At 37.7% G+C, this 14,899-nt stretch overlaps 1 protein-coding gene across 1 annotated transcript in view; it reads right to left on the minus strand.

Annotated features, from left to right (window-relative positions):
- Positions 1-14,899, minus strand: part of ACADL (acyl-CoA dehydrogenase long chain) — a 45,837-nt gene that overhangs the window by 14,958 nt on the left and 15,980 nt on the right. Inside the window, exons 5-8 of the mRNA XM_030326931.1 lie at positions 13,862-13,928; positions 8,256-8,420; positions 7,362-7,463; positions 6,138-6,251 (exon numbers count right to left, since the gene is read on the minus strand). Coding sequence (XP_030182791.1) covers positions 6,138-6,251; positions 7,362-7,463; positions 8,256-8,420; positions 13,862-13,928 — 448 coding nt within the window. The remainder of the gene's footprint in view (positions 1-6,137; positions 6,252-7,361; positions 7,464-8,255; positions 8,421-13,861; positions 13,929-14,899) is intronic.

Genomic DNA, 14,899 nt, shown 5'->3' on the forward strand with positions numbered 1-14,899 from the left:
TCAAATACACATATTACAGGCTTTTTTTCTTCTCTGGGAAAACATTATACCAGTTTCCTATTTCCTTCATGGTCAAATGTCAAATCATATTTAACGTTCTGAGCTATAAACAATCTGGGTAATATCATAGTCATCTTTATTGTAATTTAATATGAATTCCATAAAAGGAGATGTAGATTTCCAAGGGGATGGAAAATATGCCTATTTGATTTACTTTTTATAGTGTCCATAACAGGGCCAAAGGCGTGAGGTGGTGATGGTTGGTTTTCAGAAGCAAAAGCTATTACAGGCACACTTTGTTTTATTGCTCTTTGCAGATGTTGCATTTTTTACAAATGAAAGGTCTGTGGCAAATCTGTGGAGCAAGTCAATTGGTGCCATTTTCCCAATAGCATTTGCTCACGTGTCTCTGCGTCATATTTTGGTAATTTTCACAGTATCTCAAACTTTTTCACTATCATTATATTTGTTAAGGTGATCAGTGATCTTTGATGTTGCTCATCTTCTTGTTTTGAGGCACCATGAACCGCGCCCATATAAGATGGCGAATTTGATCGATACGTGTGAGTGTTCTGACTGCTCCACTGGCCAGCCGTTCCCCATCTCTCCTTCTCCTTGAGCTTCCTTATTCCCTGAGACCCAACAATACTGAAATGAGACCGATTAATAACTCTACAATGGCTTCTAAGTGTCCAAGTGAAAGGAAGAGTCACACGTCTCTCACTTTAAATCAAAAGCTGGAAACAACTAAGCTTGCTTATGTCAAAAGCAAAGATAGGCTGAAAGCCAGGCCTCTTGTGCCAGTTAGCCACGCTGTGAATGCAAAGGAAAAGTTCTTAAAGGAAATTAAAAGTGCTACTCCAGTGAACACATGAATGATAAAAAAGTGAAGAAGACTTATGCTGATATGGAGAAAGTTGTAGTGGTCTAAATAGAAGCTCTAACCAGCCACAACATCCCCTGAAGCCAACACCTAATCCAGAGCAAGGTCTTAACTCTCTTCAATTCTATGAAGGCTGAGAGAGGTAAGGAGCTTGAAGAAGTCTGAAGTTGGCAGAGGCTGGTTCATGAGGCTTAAGGAAAGAAGCCATCTCCATAACGTAAATGTGCAAGGTGAAGCAGCAAGCGCTGATGCGGAAACTGAGGCAGGCTATCCAGAAATTCTAGCTAAGATAATTAACAAAGGTGGCCACACTAAACAACAGATTTTAAATGTAGATGAAACAGCCTTACATTGCAAGAAGATGCCATCTAGGACTTTCACAGCTAGGAAGATGACAATACCTGGCTTCAAAGCTTCAAAGGACAGGCTAACTTTCTTATTAGGGGCTAATGCAGCTGGTGACTTTAAGTTGAAGCCAATGTTCACTTACTATTCTGAAAATCCTAGGGCCTTTAAGAATTATGCTAAATCTACTCTGTCTCTGCTCTAGAACTGGAACAATAAAGTCTGGATGACAGTACATCTATTTACAACGTGTTTGGCTTATTGCATATTTTAAGCCCACTGTTGAGATCTACTGCTCAGGAAAAAAAATTCCTTTCAAATATTACTGTTCGTTGACAATGCACCCGGTCACCCAAGAGTTCTGACTGAGATGGACAATGAGATTAATGCTGTTTTCATGCTTGCTAAGACAACATCCATTCTGCAGCCCATGCATTAAGGAGTAATTTTGATTTTCAAGTTGTATTATTTAAGAAATACATTGTATAAGGCTGTAGCTGTCATAGATAGTGATTCCTCTAGTGGATCCAGGCAAAGTAAATTGAAAACCTTCTGGAAAGAATCTACCATTCCACATGCCATGAAAAACATTCATGAGGCATAGGAAGAGACTGAAATACTAACATTAACAGGAGTTTTAGAAGTTGATTCCAACCCTCCTGGATGACTTTGAGGGATTCAAGACTTCAGTGGAGAAAGTGACCGTGGGATGTTGTGGGAATAGCGAGAGAATTACAATCGGGAGCCCGCGGATGCCTGGGTGGCTCAGTCAGTTGAGTGTCCAACTCTTGATCTTGGCTCAGGTCATGATCTCACAGTTCATGGGACTGAACCCCACATTGGGATCTGCGTTGACAGCTTGGGATTCTCTCTCCCTCTCTCTCTCTGCCCCTCCCCTGCTTGTGCACACACCTCTCTCTCTCTCAAAAGAAATAAGCTTAAAAAAAAAAAGTGGAGCCTGGAGATATGACTGAATTGCCACAATCTTATAATAAAACTTTAATTGATGAGGAGTTGCTTCTTATGGATGCATAAAAAAAAAGGGGTTTTCTTGAAATGGAACTACTCCTGGGGAAAATGCTGTGAAGATTGTGGAAAAGAAGACAAAAGATATAGAATATTACATAAATTTAGTTGATAAAGCATCAGGTTTGAGAGGATTGATTTCAATTTTGAAAGAAGTTCTACTGTGTATAAAATGCTATCAAACAGTGCATGCTACAGAGAAATTGTTTGTTGAAGGAAGAGTCAGTTGATGTCGCAAGTTTTGTTGTTGTCTTTTAAAAAAGGCACAGCCACCCAACCTTCAGCAACCACCACCCTGATCAGTCAGCTTCCATCAACATGAAGGCAAGACCCTCCATCAGCAAAAGATTACCACTCACTGAAAGCTAGATGATGGCTAGCACTTTTTAGCAATAAAGTATTTAAAAAAATTTTTTTTTAACGTTTATTTATTTTTGAGACAGAGAGAGACAGAGCATGAATGGGGGAGGGTCAGAGAGAGGGAGACACAGAATCTGAAGCAGGCTCCAGGCTCTGAGCTGTCAGCACAGAGCCTGATGTGGGGCTCGAACTCACGGACCGCACGAGATCATGACCTGAGCCAAAGTCGGCCACTTAACCGACTGAGCCACCCAGGCGCCCCAATAAAGTATTTTTTAATAAAGGTATGGACGCCATTTGGACATAATGCTATTGCACACTTAATAGACTACAGTATAGTGTAAACACAACTTTTATATGCACTAGGAAAACAAAAATTTCATTATAATCGCTTTATTGTGATATTCTGGAACAGAACCTGCAATACCTCCGAGGTATGCCTATAACGCACTTTGGGTAAAGTTCCGAAAGTCACAGAGTAATACCACTTCATATTGCTAGCAGCTTATAGTGTGTATTTTCAGAATCACATGTATCAAATTACATTTCAGCATCTAACCTTTAGAAGGCAGTCAATACATATTTGCTCAGTGAAACAAAATGGAATAAGTTATGTATATCACTATTTCTCAGAGGGAGACTATTGGCATTTTGAGTGAGACAATTAGTTGCTATAGGAAACTATCTCTGAATTACAGGACATTTAACCATACTGGCCTCCAGAGCACTAAATACCAAACACACCCCCAGTTGCTGTGTACCCCACCTCCTGAGGGGTTCTAAATGCCTGAGGGGAAGAGGGCTATCACTGAGAATCACTCATAGGTATAAATTAATGATATGCAAATTAAAAGGAATTTACAGTATAAAATCCTCACTCTGTTTTTGTATAAAGTCAATTCTTCTCACTATTTTTTAAATGATTATTTATTTGTTTTGAGAGACAGAGAGAGAACACGAGTGGGGGAGAGGCAGGGAGAGAGAGAGGGAGAGAGAGAATCTCAAGCAGGCTCTGCACTGAAGTGTGGAGCCTGACCCAGGGCTCGAACTCCTGAACTGCAAGATCATGACCTCAGCCCAAATCAAGTATTAGATGCTTAACTGACTGAGCCACCCAGGCACCTCTAAAATCCTTACTCTTTTTAAAAATTTTTTTATTATTTTTTCCTTTAAGTTTATTTATTTATTTTGAGACAGACGGAGCACAAGCTGAGGAGGGGCAGAGAGAAAAAGAGAATCCCCAGAAGACTCCGCAGGGTCAGTGCAGAGCCCGATGTGGGGCTTGAACTCACAAAACTGTGTGATCGTGACCTGAGCTGAAGTCAGATTCTCAACCGACTGAGCTACCCAGGCAACCCTAAAATCCTTACTCTTAAGGAAATCACAATTTAGGAAAGTCAAGTCATACTGCTTTTTAAAAATGTTTTCTAAAGTGTGTGCCTCATGTTTACAGATTCAGAACAACTATTTTTGGATCTGTTATGCTAATAAGAAAGTTAGGATCTAAAGAAGCTTTTTCAGAATGGAAAAAAGTTACGTTGATGAACAACGGAGTAGGTTCCCTTTATTGGAACAAAATAGAAGACGACATTACGTAAGGCAAAAATAGCAAACTGTAATGAGTGCTAAATTTGCCAGGCAATATTCTGACCACTTTGTGTATATTATCTCAGGTAATCCTCACAGCAATTCTATAAGGTAGCTACGGATATCGTTCACATCTTGCAAATAAGAAAATGCTTCCTAGAGAGGTCATACAACCTGACTAGACCACGGAGATCCAAGTAGCTGAGCTAGGACTTAAAAATGACTGAAGTTAATTCCATAAAGCTGGTCCTCAAAGGCTACCAAAGTGTTTCATCTCCGCCTTGCCCTTCACAAAGCCCTTCATAAGCCATTCCACTTGAAACTGTTTAGGTAGATTTCCAACTCCAGGTTTTTTGCTGGCAAAATGTTGAAGCAACTTTATGGCTAAATTGTTTATAAACTTTTCTTTCATTTAAGAAGAAACTAGAGTCTAATATTTGATTGGCATGGTTAGTGATTATGGCCACCTTATGCTGAGTTTTTTGGCAAATACCTTAAACTTCCTTGCAAAACCTTAAACAATCATCCACCTTCTCTGTGTTTGATCATCAACAGCTAAATCCTTCTAGTAAATCTAAAACACAAAAAAGAAGAAGGTACCACTATACACCCATAATCATTAACCTCATCTGAGTCCTCAATACTGCTCACTACTGCTCACAGCCTTATTATATTTCTCTAGTTAGTTCAGTCTCTTACTTTGAAAGGGTATCTCAAATATTCCTCTCTCCATGGACACCTGCATGACCCCTTCACTCACCTCTTTTTCAAGAGCTGAGTTTCCCTATGTTATTTAAGGAAAATGGAAGTCTTCATAAAGAGCTTTTGCAATTTTCTACCAACAGAGCTAAGTGTCTGACTGAACCCATACCCATTCTTTCCTCTTTTCTTCCTGTCACAACGGAGGAAACACCTCTGCGGTGGAGGTGGGAAGGACTACCTTTCCATATGCTTTCGCACCCACACCCTGATTCTTTCTCAAATATCATAGCAGTTGTCTTCTTCATATCTACAATCTTTCTTTCTTTATTAATTCCTTTTTCTAGGTATTAAAACATGCTCCCAGGGGCACCTGGGTGGCTCGGTTGGTTAAGAGTCAGCTCCTAACCAACTTCACCTCAGGTCAAGATTTGAGGTTTGTGAGTTCAAGCCCCACGACGGGCTCTGTGCTGACAGCTCAGAGCCTGAAGCTTGTCAGCTTCTATGTCCCCCTCTCTGTCTCCCCCTCCCCTGCTTGCTCTCTCTCTACCCCTCTCCTGCTTGCTTTCTCTCTGTCACTTAAAAATAAATAAACATTAAAAAATTTAAAAAAAAAGTGCTTCCAGCATTCTTATCCTAATAATAACAAAAAAAACCTTAAATCTTACAAGTATGTCACTTGACCCCAAGATTCTACCTGTCACCCGCCATCCTCTTCTTACTCCCTAGTAACCTACCTACCATTCACAGCCAAACTCAGGAAAGAGCTGTGTGCCATCAGTATCTTTACTTCCTCATTTCTATTTATCCCTTTACTTACTCTGGCCTGGTGCAACCACACTCTAGTCTGTTATCAGCTCCCTATTGCGATGTCCAATGGGCACTCTTGATTCTCATCTTGTTTTCCCTTTAAGCAACCTGTGGCCCTACTCCTGCCTACTTGAAATCTCCTTTTCTCTTGGCTTCTGTGACTCTACTTGCTTGATTTGCTTTTTTCTTTCTAGTCCTTCATTCTGTGTTGTCTTTGCTGGTTTCTCCCTACTAGTCCACCTTTAAATACTAATTTTTTCTCAGGACTCTGTCCTAGGACCTCTTATCTTACTCTCCACTCTTTATCCCTCAATGGTCTCATCCACCTCAATGGATTCTAATACCACCTCTATGAGAGTTATTCCATATTTGTGTTTAGATGAGGAAACTGATGTCGCTCAATACTAAATCATGACAATAAGCTTACCTGTAGATGTGCAATTGTTTTCCCAAAAGCTTTTCTTTGTCTAACGTAATTCCTGGTTTCTTCGAACATGAATTCACTGGCTGAAAGTCCCATTTCAGCAATCAGTAGCCTTTCCTATAACCCAAAATTAAGTCTTAAGCATCATTCTAATTCCACAAGATTTTGATGATAATAAATTCAATAAATAATCGTTATAAAACTCCTAAAAGTTAATTTATTTCTTAATTCTATAAGAAAATGCTCCCATAGATTTATAAGAATATTGGACATAGCCATAGTAATTCTTTAAAACAAATCCTTTACTTTTATAAATGTCTGTCTTTACTACATATACATATATACATAATTTATTTAATTCCTTCATCAGTCATCTATGAGAAAAGAAATATGAAATTGTTGACTTTTATTTATTGATCTCTGCACACTGCATATTCTAATAGGTCTATGGAAATCAACCTTTTAAAGTGGATAGGTTAAATTCTGCCTACTAGTATCCATGGTCAGTTTAAATCCATCTTGCTGGTGATTTTTATATTCTATTCTATTTCCATGGCAGTATTCCTAACCTTGTCCCCAATTTAGCCCAGGCTGTGGCAATCACTAGACAAATGCACCTATGTTTCTATGCTGGCATGTGAGGTTCAACAATCACATAGGCACCACACTCCAAAAACACAGATGTGAGAGCTAACTATGATGGACTAAAACTTTCCGGTATGATGATTCCTTGGTATCATCAAAAAAAAAAAAAAAAAAAAATCCTGCCAAATATTTTGGCTGATATTTCCTTACGAGGAGATAAGAATTCTTGACTTGTAGTTAAGAAGCTAAAGTCATTCTAAGAAGGTATCACAGAACTAAAATACCTAATTTTCCTACTCATTTATAAGCTTTGATTGGATATCCTTGAGTTCAGTTATTTACTTATCTAGGCTACAAAACTCAGGTTTTTTGTTGGTTGGTTGGTTGGTTTATGTAGTCTCCACACCCCACAACGTGGGGTCTGAACTCATGACCCTGAGATCAAGATCTGAGCTGAGATTAAGAGTCAGATGCTTCACTGACTGAGCCATCCGGGCACCCCAAGAAGTCAGGGTTTTTTTCAACTTTAACTTTACTCAAATGATTGGCTATGTCACAAGTTTTATATGCACGAATTTACATGGTTCTATTTCACACCACTTTATTAACTAATCAAAAGATGGAATATTTAATAATTCTGACCTGTGGAAGTTCTTGCATGAGGTGATAGAAGCCTTTATTCTCTTCTCCAAGTAGGGCACTAGCTGGTAACCGTACATCCTCAAAGAATAATTCTGCAGTATCCTAAGGGATCACACAGTTAAGTACAGAATGATCTCACTTAAATCTCCCAACACCCTAATGAGGTGACTATTATTTCCATTTAAGAAAACAAAAACAAGAACAAAAGAAACTGGAAGCCAAGTTGGAGTAGTTAATGAATACATCTAGTAGGTAATAAACCACGGATTCAAACCCAGATCCATTTGATTCTAAAAATTTGTGGCTTTCCCACTGCAATACACTGTCATTTTTCCTTTTGGTAATGAAAAAGCTACCAAATAATTACCAAATAATAGAAAAATATTTTCTGCTTTTATTCCATTATTTTCTTCAATCAATTTAATAGAAGGTCTATTAACATATAATTTTGCCGTTTCTGAAGCAGATATTCAAAATATGCTGATTCACTTCCACTGCTGAACAACAGAGATAATTTGGATAAATGGAATAAATCTCTCTTACCATTTCTTTTCTTTTTTTTTTTTTTAACATTTGTTTGTTTGTAGAGAGCAAGCACGAGTGGGGGAGGGATAGAGAGAGAGTGGGAGAGAAAGAATCCCAACCAGGCCCCGTGCTGACAGCACAGAGCCTGATGCAGGGCTCAAATTCACAAACTGTGAGATCATAACCTGAGTTGAAATCAAGAGTCAGAAACTTAATCAACTGAGCCTCCCAGCACCCCTCTCTTTCCATTTCTGAAAAGCATATTTTAGGAATCTGGCATAGGAAGGTATGATTTGCTACATGTAGTTCTATAAAGTATATTTGAGTACACGCAATTAGTTATAATTAATAATTCATATTGTGACTTACCTGGGCTTTTAGTCCCATTTTATGTAGCTTTCGTCCCTTGATAAATCCTTTCATTCCATTTTCCACCAGAAAAAGGCTAATGCCATGAGCAGGAGAGTGAGCTTCATGATTTGTGATTGCCACTACGATCACAATGTCACTTAGCTGCCCATTACTGATGAATACCTGCAAACCCCAAATTTACTGTGACACTTCACAATAAACCAGGTCGATGTTTAAGTCATGATGGGAGGAAAGTATATTCAAGAAGACTAAACCAGACAAGACATGCTTTATGCCTCTCTTTGTACTCTACCCAAATATCTTCAGTGTTGATTATTCATATATGAGGTTATTAAAAAGTACAGGGAAAACAACCCATTGCTTCAAAGAATGAAGTCAGTACATTTTCATTCCATGATTAATACTGTAAATAATGAACAGAGCTTATTATGTCTTTTCTAAATTAAAGCAAAATACTCTATGATAACTATATGATAAACTATATTTTAGAAAGAAACTGCAGATGAGAAAAAGGAATCTGTTCTAAATGGCAACATTAAAGTATTTGTACTCTCACAACAGTTTTCGAAAAGGCATGGATTTGATTTTGATGATGGATGGCCTACTTCTTTCCAAATGGCCTCAATAAGGAGATAATGATTAAAGAGGGATAAAATAACATACTAAATAAGAGACATGAGATTACCAGATGATATTTATTTATCAAACAAATATACCCAGCACAAATTATTAACTTATTCTGTGCCTTTCTTGGGTCACCTCAAGCACTTCCATGGCTTTAATTACCATCTATCTGCTAATGACTCCAAATCTTTAAGTGAAATTTCTTGCTAAGTTTCAGACCTGTATACCTACCTGCCTCTGGAGAGTCCGCCTGATGACTCATGGGCAGAACATATCTTTTCCTACCCTTAACTCTTAACTAATCTTGAATATAAATCTATTTTTCCTATCTCAGTGAATGGTGCCAAAAAAAAAATCATGTTATCATCTTGCTTCATATTCAATTTGACTTCTAATTCTCTCTAATCCATTTCAATACTTTATGAATCCACTCACTTCCTTTCTCTTCTATTGCCATTACCTTATTTCGGGGCCTCATCATTTCTTAAGTTCCTACAACTGATGTCCCTGCACCTCTATTATTCATCATGATCTCAGAGACCTTTTTTACAATGCAATCTAATCATATCATTTTCATATTTTGAAATCTCTGAATAGCTCGTAATAGGCCTCAGGATAAACTGTAAACCTTTAGAAGGACATATAAAACTCATCAAAAACTGGCACTAGCTTATCAGTCCAACCTTATCTTTTATCTCATTTTTCTCATTCCCTGTCCTCAGGTCAACTCCACTGAACTATTTGCTATCCTTTCTATTCTAAGGTCTTCATTACCTATGTGTCTTCAGAAATCTTGTTTCCTCCACTGGGTGGCTGTTTCCCAATGCTGCTAGGATACATCCTACCATTCTGGACTAAAGTCTTCCCAAATTCTCCAGGCCAGGTTAAGAGCTCCTGTAAGCACTCTGAATTCACCATCATCTTAGCATTTATCAAACTGTATTCAAATGATCTATTCTTGTCTCTATCCCTTTGAAATAGTAGGAGTATAAAATGGCATCAGTTACTTCTATCACCTAACATCTATGCCCTTTATAAGATTTATGTTCTCAAATCCACAGTGCTGTACATAAAAATAATGGGAAATAAGCCAATGATGTTAGTGTTGTCTACATGATAGCAAGTGAAGGCCGTGGTGGTGGCCTGGTTATAAGTGACACAACAATCAGAGACCCTCAACATTTCTCTCTACAAGGAACTACTCAAGGGCAGGGACTATCATCAGTACTTAGAGTAGTGTTTGGCATATAGAAGGCTTTCTTTTTTTTTTTTTTAAATTTTTTTTTCAACGTTTTTTATTATTTATTTTGGGACAGAGAGAGACAGAGCATGAACGGGGGAGGGGCAGAGAGAGAGGGAGACACAGAATCGGAAACAGGCTCCAGGCTCTGAGCCATCAGCCCAGGGCCCGACGCGGGGCTCGAACTCACGGACCGCGAGATCGTGACCTGGCTGAAGTCGGACGCTTAACCGACTGCGCCACCCAGGCGCCCCTAGAAGGCTTTCAAGGATGTTTGCTGAATAAATGAGAAAAATGTGTTCCTAGAAAAAAAAAAAAATTATACATCATGGTCAATGTATTTTTTTCTATAATATTTCTCCATTATACCACTTGCTCAAAAACCTTTCAAGTCTCCCAATTTCATATTTTTCTAAGAGAATAATGACCATCTGTGTAGGTGCACAGTTGAATTGCTGAAATAGTGCTTTTCTGTTCTGAATCGCATGTCCAGGGATTAGTGTCTATAAGCTCTAAATCCACAGCCTCAGACATTAACAGACAGACATTATTATAGATAAAAGACAAACAATGGAATGAAAGGAAGGGAGGAGCTGTTTATACGAAAAAATTGTTCACTTTAACACCCTGACTTCAATTTGGTAAAAGTGAATAGAATTCTTCAACAGTTTTTTTTAGACACAATTATGGAAGAAGGTTAATCGATTCTGAACCATTTCTGCAAGAGTCAAACAGAAGGCGAGTATTTCCAGCATGACTGCTTTCCTTTTCTTATAAGAAAATTCTCCTTGTAAAAGGATTTTCTCAACTTCGTTCTTAATTATGACAGTCAAAACTCTTAATAGGGCTGGGATTATCCCTACTGAGGGCCATCATTTTTTTGGGTATTGAATGTTTATAAGTTCATTGTAGACATTATATATAGTATATTGTTATAAAGAAAAAAGAAAAAAAAATCCTCAAGTCCGTCATGTAGATATCATTATGAATTTCCTTTCTGTTTTTTTTTTCCTTTTAACATAGTTGAAATGTATGTGCATTTTGTTACTTAGCTGAAATCTAGGTGTATAAAAGTTAATATGATCTCTTCACTTAATTATTTTCCTAAGCCATTAAAAACTTTGTGTCGACACTTTGATGGGCACATCTTAGGGTCATTTTTTTAAAGTTTATTTATTTGTGGGTGGGGGAGGGAGGGAAGGGCAGAGAGAGGGAAGAGAAAGAATCCCAAGACACAGGGATTGGTCTCTCAAACCGTGAGATCACGACCTGAGCCGAAATCAAGAGTTGATGCTTAACCTACTGAGCCACAAGGCACCCCTTAGGTCATCTTATTGAGGTACTATATTCACTTACTTATTCCTTTACTTTTGCTTCCTTTCAATTTTTTGTTATTTCTAATAGAGGTTTGGACATAGTCAGTGGAGTTTTCTTGGGTGGTTCCCACAGAAGAACTGCTAACAAAGCTGGAGTCATAAGAGAATGTGTTTCCCATTTGATCAAATATCTTAGTCTTCTGTGGCCCTCTGTGTGCAGAGTTAAGTGATTATTATACTGGAATCATCTTTATTATAATCTTCATTATACATCTTTACTATAATCCTTAAGACAAATAGTTTAGACTAAAATTTCTAACAGTTGTGGGGAATAAGCTTAGGAATTCCCTGAGGTTGCACCAATGGCTTAACAAGGCATAAGGAATTAGAAACCCACAGAATGAACACACTCAAGTTTGGCTAAATAAGATTAGGTAAACAAAATTAGGTAAATAGGTTGCAAAGGCCCCCAGTATAGGAGAAAGGTATAGGAATAGGAAATCTCAGGATGTTTTCATCATCCAAAATGAGGTAAACAAGATTAGGTATTCAGGGTGAAAATGTCCCCTCTCCCCCCCCAAGTTAGTACAATAACAGAAAGCTGCTTTCACAGGAAGGAAGGACAAAAACAGGAAAACAGGACTTTGGACCACAGGAGGATGAAGTTGCCCAGAGCTGGAGCTAATTAGCAAAAGAAAGATGCCTTGCTGACCCTGAGGTAGCATGCTCTGTCCTTCTTGTCCCCTAGGCCAGTTTAGGTAAACAGAGGTGGTGTCTCATGTCTGCTGTAAACAACTTTCCACCCAGCTCCAGGTTTAGTGTTGACCCAAACAGCTAACACTGAATATCTTCAAAACCCCCTTTCCCTCATGCCCATGAGTTCATGTTCACGATTTCATTGTCTCTTTGTGTAAGTCCATCACGCTTGTAAGCCTTCTGGTCCTAATAAAAATGGAGCAAGGACCCTTATTCAGTACTCTCGTCTCCTCCCTGACATTAGCCTCTCTCACATTTCAATCCTGCATCTGCTCTCTTGCTGGACAAGAGAGAACGCCAGACCTAGAGTCTATGACAAAAAGTATGTTTGGGAAAATACTAGTGACTCAATCTATAAAGATAATTTCCTAGGGCATAAGACATACTATACCAAACTTTTAGAGGTTTATAATGTACATTAGCATGTCAAAGAATGAGAAGTTGCACACATTTTCTAAATTTATTTGACACCACAAATACTGGTTTTTTGTATAACAACTATGAAACTAGATTATGAAATGGTCTTTAGACCTGGGCTGTGCAAAATGTGTTCTTCAGACCCATTCCAGTCCACAAACTGCTTTTAGTCCTTGACAACGTAAGTACAGAAATCAAGGCTGTTTACAAAACTGAGAGCAATTTGAAAGTAGCACAACATTCAAACTTGTGATTTTGTAAATGCAAAGGTATTAGTCTAAAACTAATTAGAAGTTTTAAAAAAATTCAAAGAAAACAAATTAGTTCTTCAACAGGCTTTGAAACAATTTTCAGAAAGACCTCCTTAGTTGCAGAAAATAAACATCTTTCCTTCACTTAACACTCAGTCAACAATAAATATTTACTGAGTGTATACCAGACACAGTTTTAGGTAAACAAAATCCTCTGTCATCAGTGATATTAGATTCTAAGGGATGTATTTACTCCTAAGCCCATCTGTAACCTTAACTGGAGGGCTTTCCGATTCATCTAGGCTGATGTGACTCTCAGAAGGACTGAAGGGCTCTCAAATTCTATCAAAGCTATCCTTCTTTCCTAAGAACTTTTGAAAGTCTTCTTGATATTTATAAGAAAATCTTATCTCCAATTTTTCACAAACATCAAGTTTATTAATTATCGTTTGTCTCATATTTGGACAATGTGAGCCTCTCCTTCCCCTTTTCTGGCTTGATAAGGGCCGTTTGGACAGTAAAACATTTGCCATAATAGTGAGGGGAGCATGTAAAATGGAACATACAAGAAGAACAGATCTCATGTAATATAAATGTTGCAAAGTTCACATTGTCCCCCAAACAAAACAACTTAAGTAAATTCAATTCTTACGTGAGTCCGTAGAATGAGACAATCCATAATGAGCAGTCTTTTTTTTTTTAAAATTTTTTTTTTCAACGTTTATTTATTTTTGGGACAGAGAGAGACAGAGCATGAACGGGGGAGGGGCAGAGAGAGAGGGAGACACAGAATCGGAAACAGGCTCCAGGCTCCGAGCCATCAGCCCAGAGCCTGACGTGGGGCTTGAACTCACGGACCGCGAGATCGTGACCTGGCTGAAGTCTGACGCTTAACCGACTGCGCCACCCAGGCGCCCCAATAATGAGCAGTCTTTGAGACACTGTTACTTGTGGCATGGACTCTGGAGAGAAGGGCTATGGGAGCCCCTCTTTACATACCTTGCTTCCATTGAGAATCCAGTCACTCCCATCCCTTTTGGCATTTGTTCTTATTCCTTGCAAATCACTATAATTTTTTAAATAATGAAGGAAAATTCATTAGTTGGTAAAAACTGAGTTATTCAAGTATTGTTGTATAAGTATGCATATAATGTGCTAATTCAAACTGTTCATACTATGAAAAGAATTGACTTCTAACTAACATTAAGAATGTTCACACAAATGCACTGAAAAACCACATCTGATGTATTATATTCTAAACCGCTTACACAAATGAATATATGATTAAGATTACATAAAGTAGCCAGATTTTATAAAGCATAAAAACTCCCAAGTAGATCCCCAAATTGGACTCAGATAGCATCTCAAAGCCCACTATATTTGAAATTATTTGCCACCATATATCTGCCTCCCTCTATTCACCTTGATTCCTTCCCTTATCTCTATTGATCAAAAGTTAGCTATTTAAAAGACTTATGTCTCAAATGCTTCCCTTAACAAGACTGCTCTAAAAGTGGAATAGATTATTTTTTCTAAGTGTAAAATAAACAAATATCCATAGTTAAAATACAAAAGATAGACAATATTTCTGACAAAGAAAAAATACTGAAAAAAAACCTTACTTCCTAGAATAAACATTTCTAAAATACATCCTTCCAGAATTTTTCAGTGAAAATAGATACACACATATATGTATTTTTATAAAACCAGAGCCATACGTATGATTTTGACCTCTTAATAATATCTAATGCTTTTCTATAATTTCATTTCTATCAATGGCATAGAATTACATTGTATAGCTTTATCGTTTTTTAAAAACAATCTATTATTGAATACTTAGTTTTCAATTTTCATAAATATCCTACAATGAATACCATCATGTATAAATAGTCTACATCACTTTTTCTGATTCTTCTTCTTGAATATGGTCTTTATATTGTAAGTCAGTATGAAATATTAGTTCTTAAAATCAATACATGGCTTATTGAAATACTTGTTCTATACAGGGACATATCAAAAGTAACAAAGGTAATGACA

Source organism: Lynx canadensis, chromosome C1 (assembly GCF_007474595.2).
Source record: "Lynx canadensis isolate LIC74 chromosome C1, mLynCan4.pri.v2, whole genome shotgun sequence".
NCBI classification, from domain to species: domain Eukaryota; kingdom Metazoa; phylum Chordata; class Mammalia; order Carnivora; family Felidae; genus Lynx; species Lynx canadensis.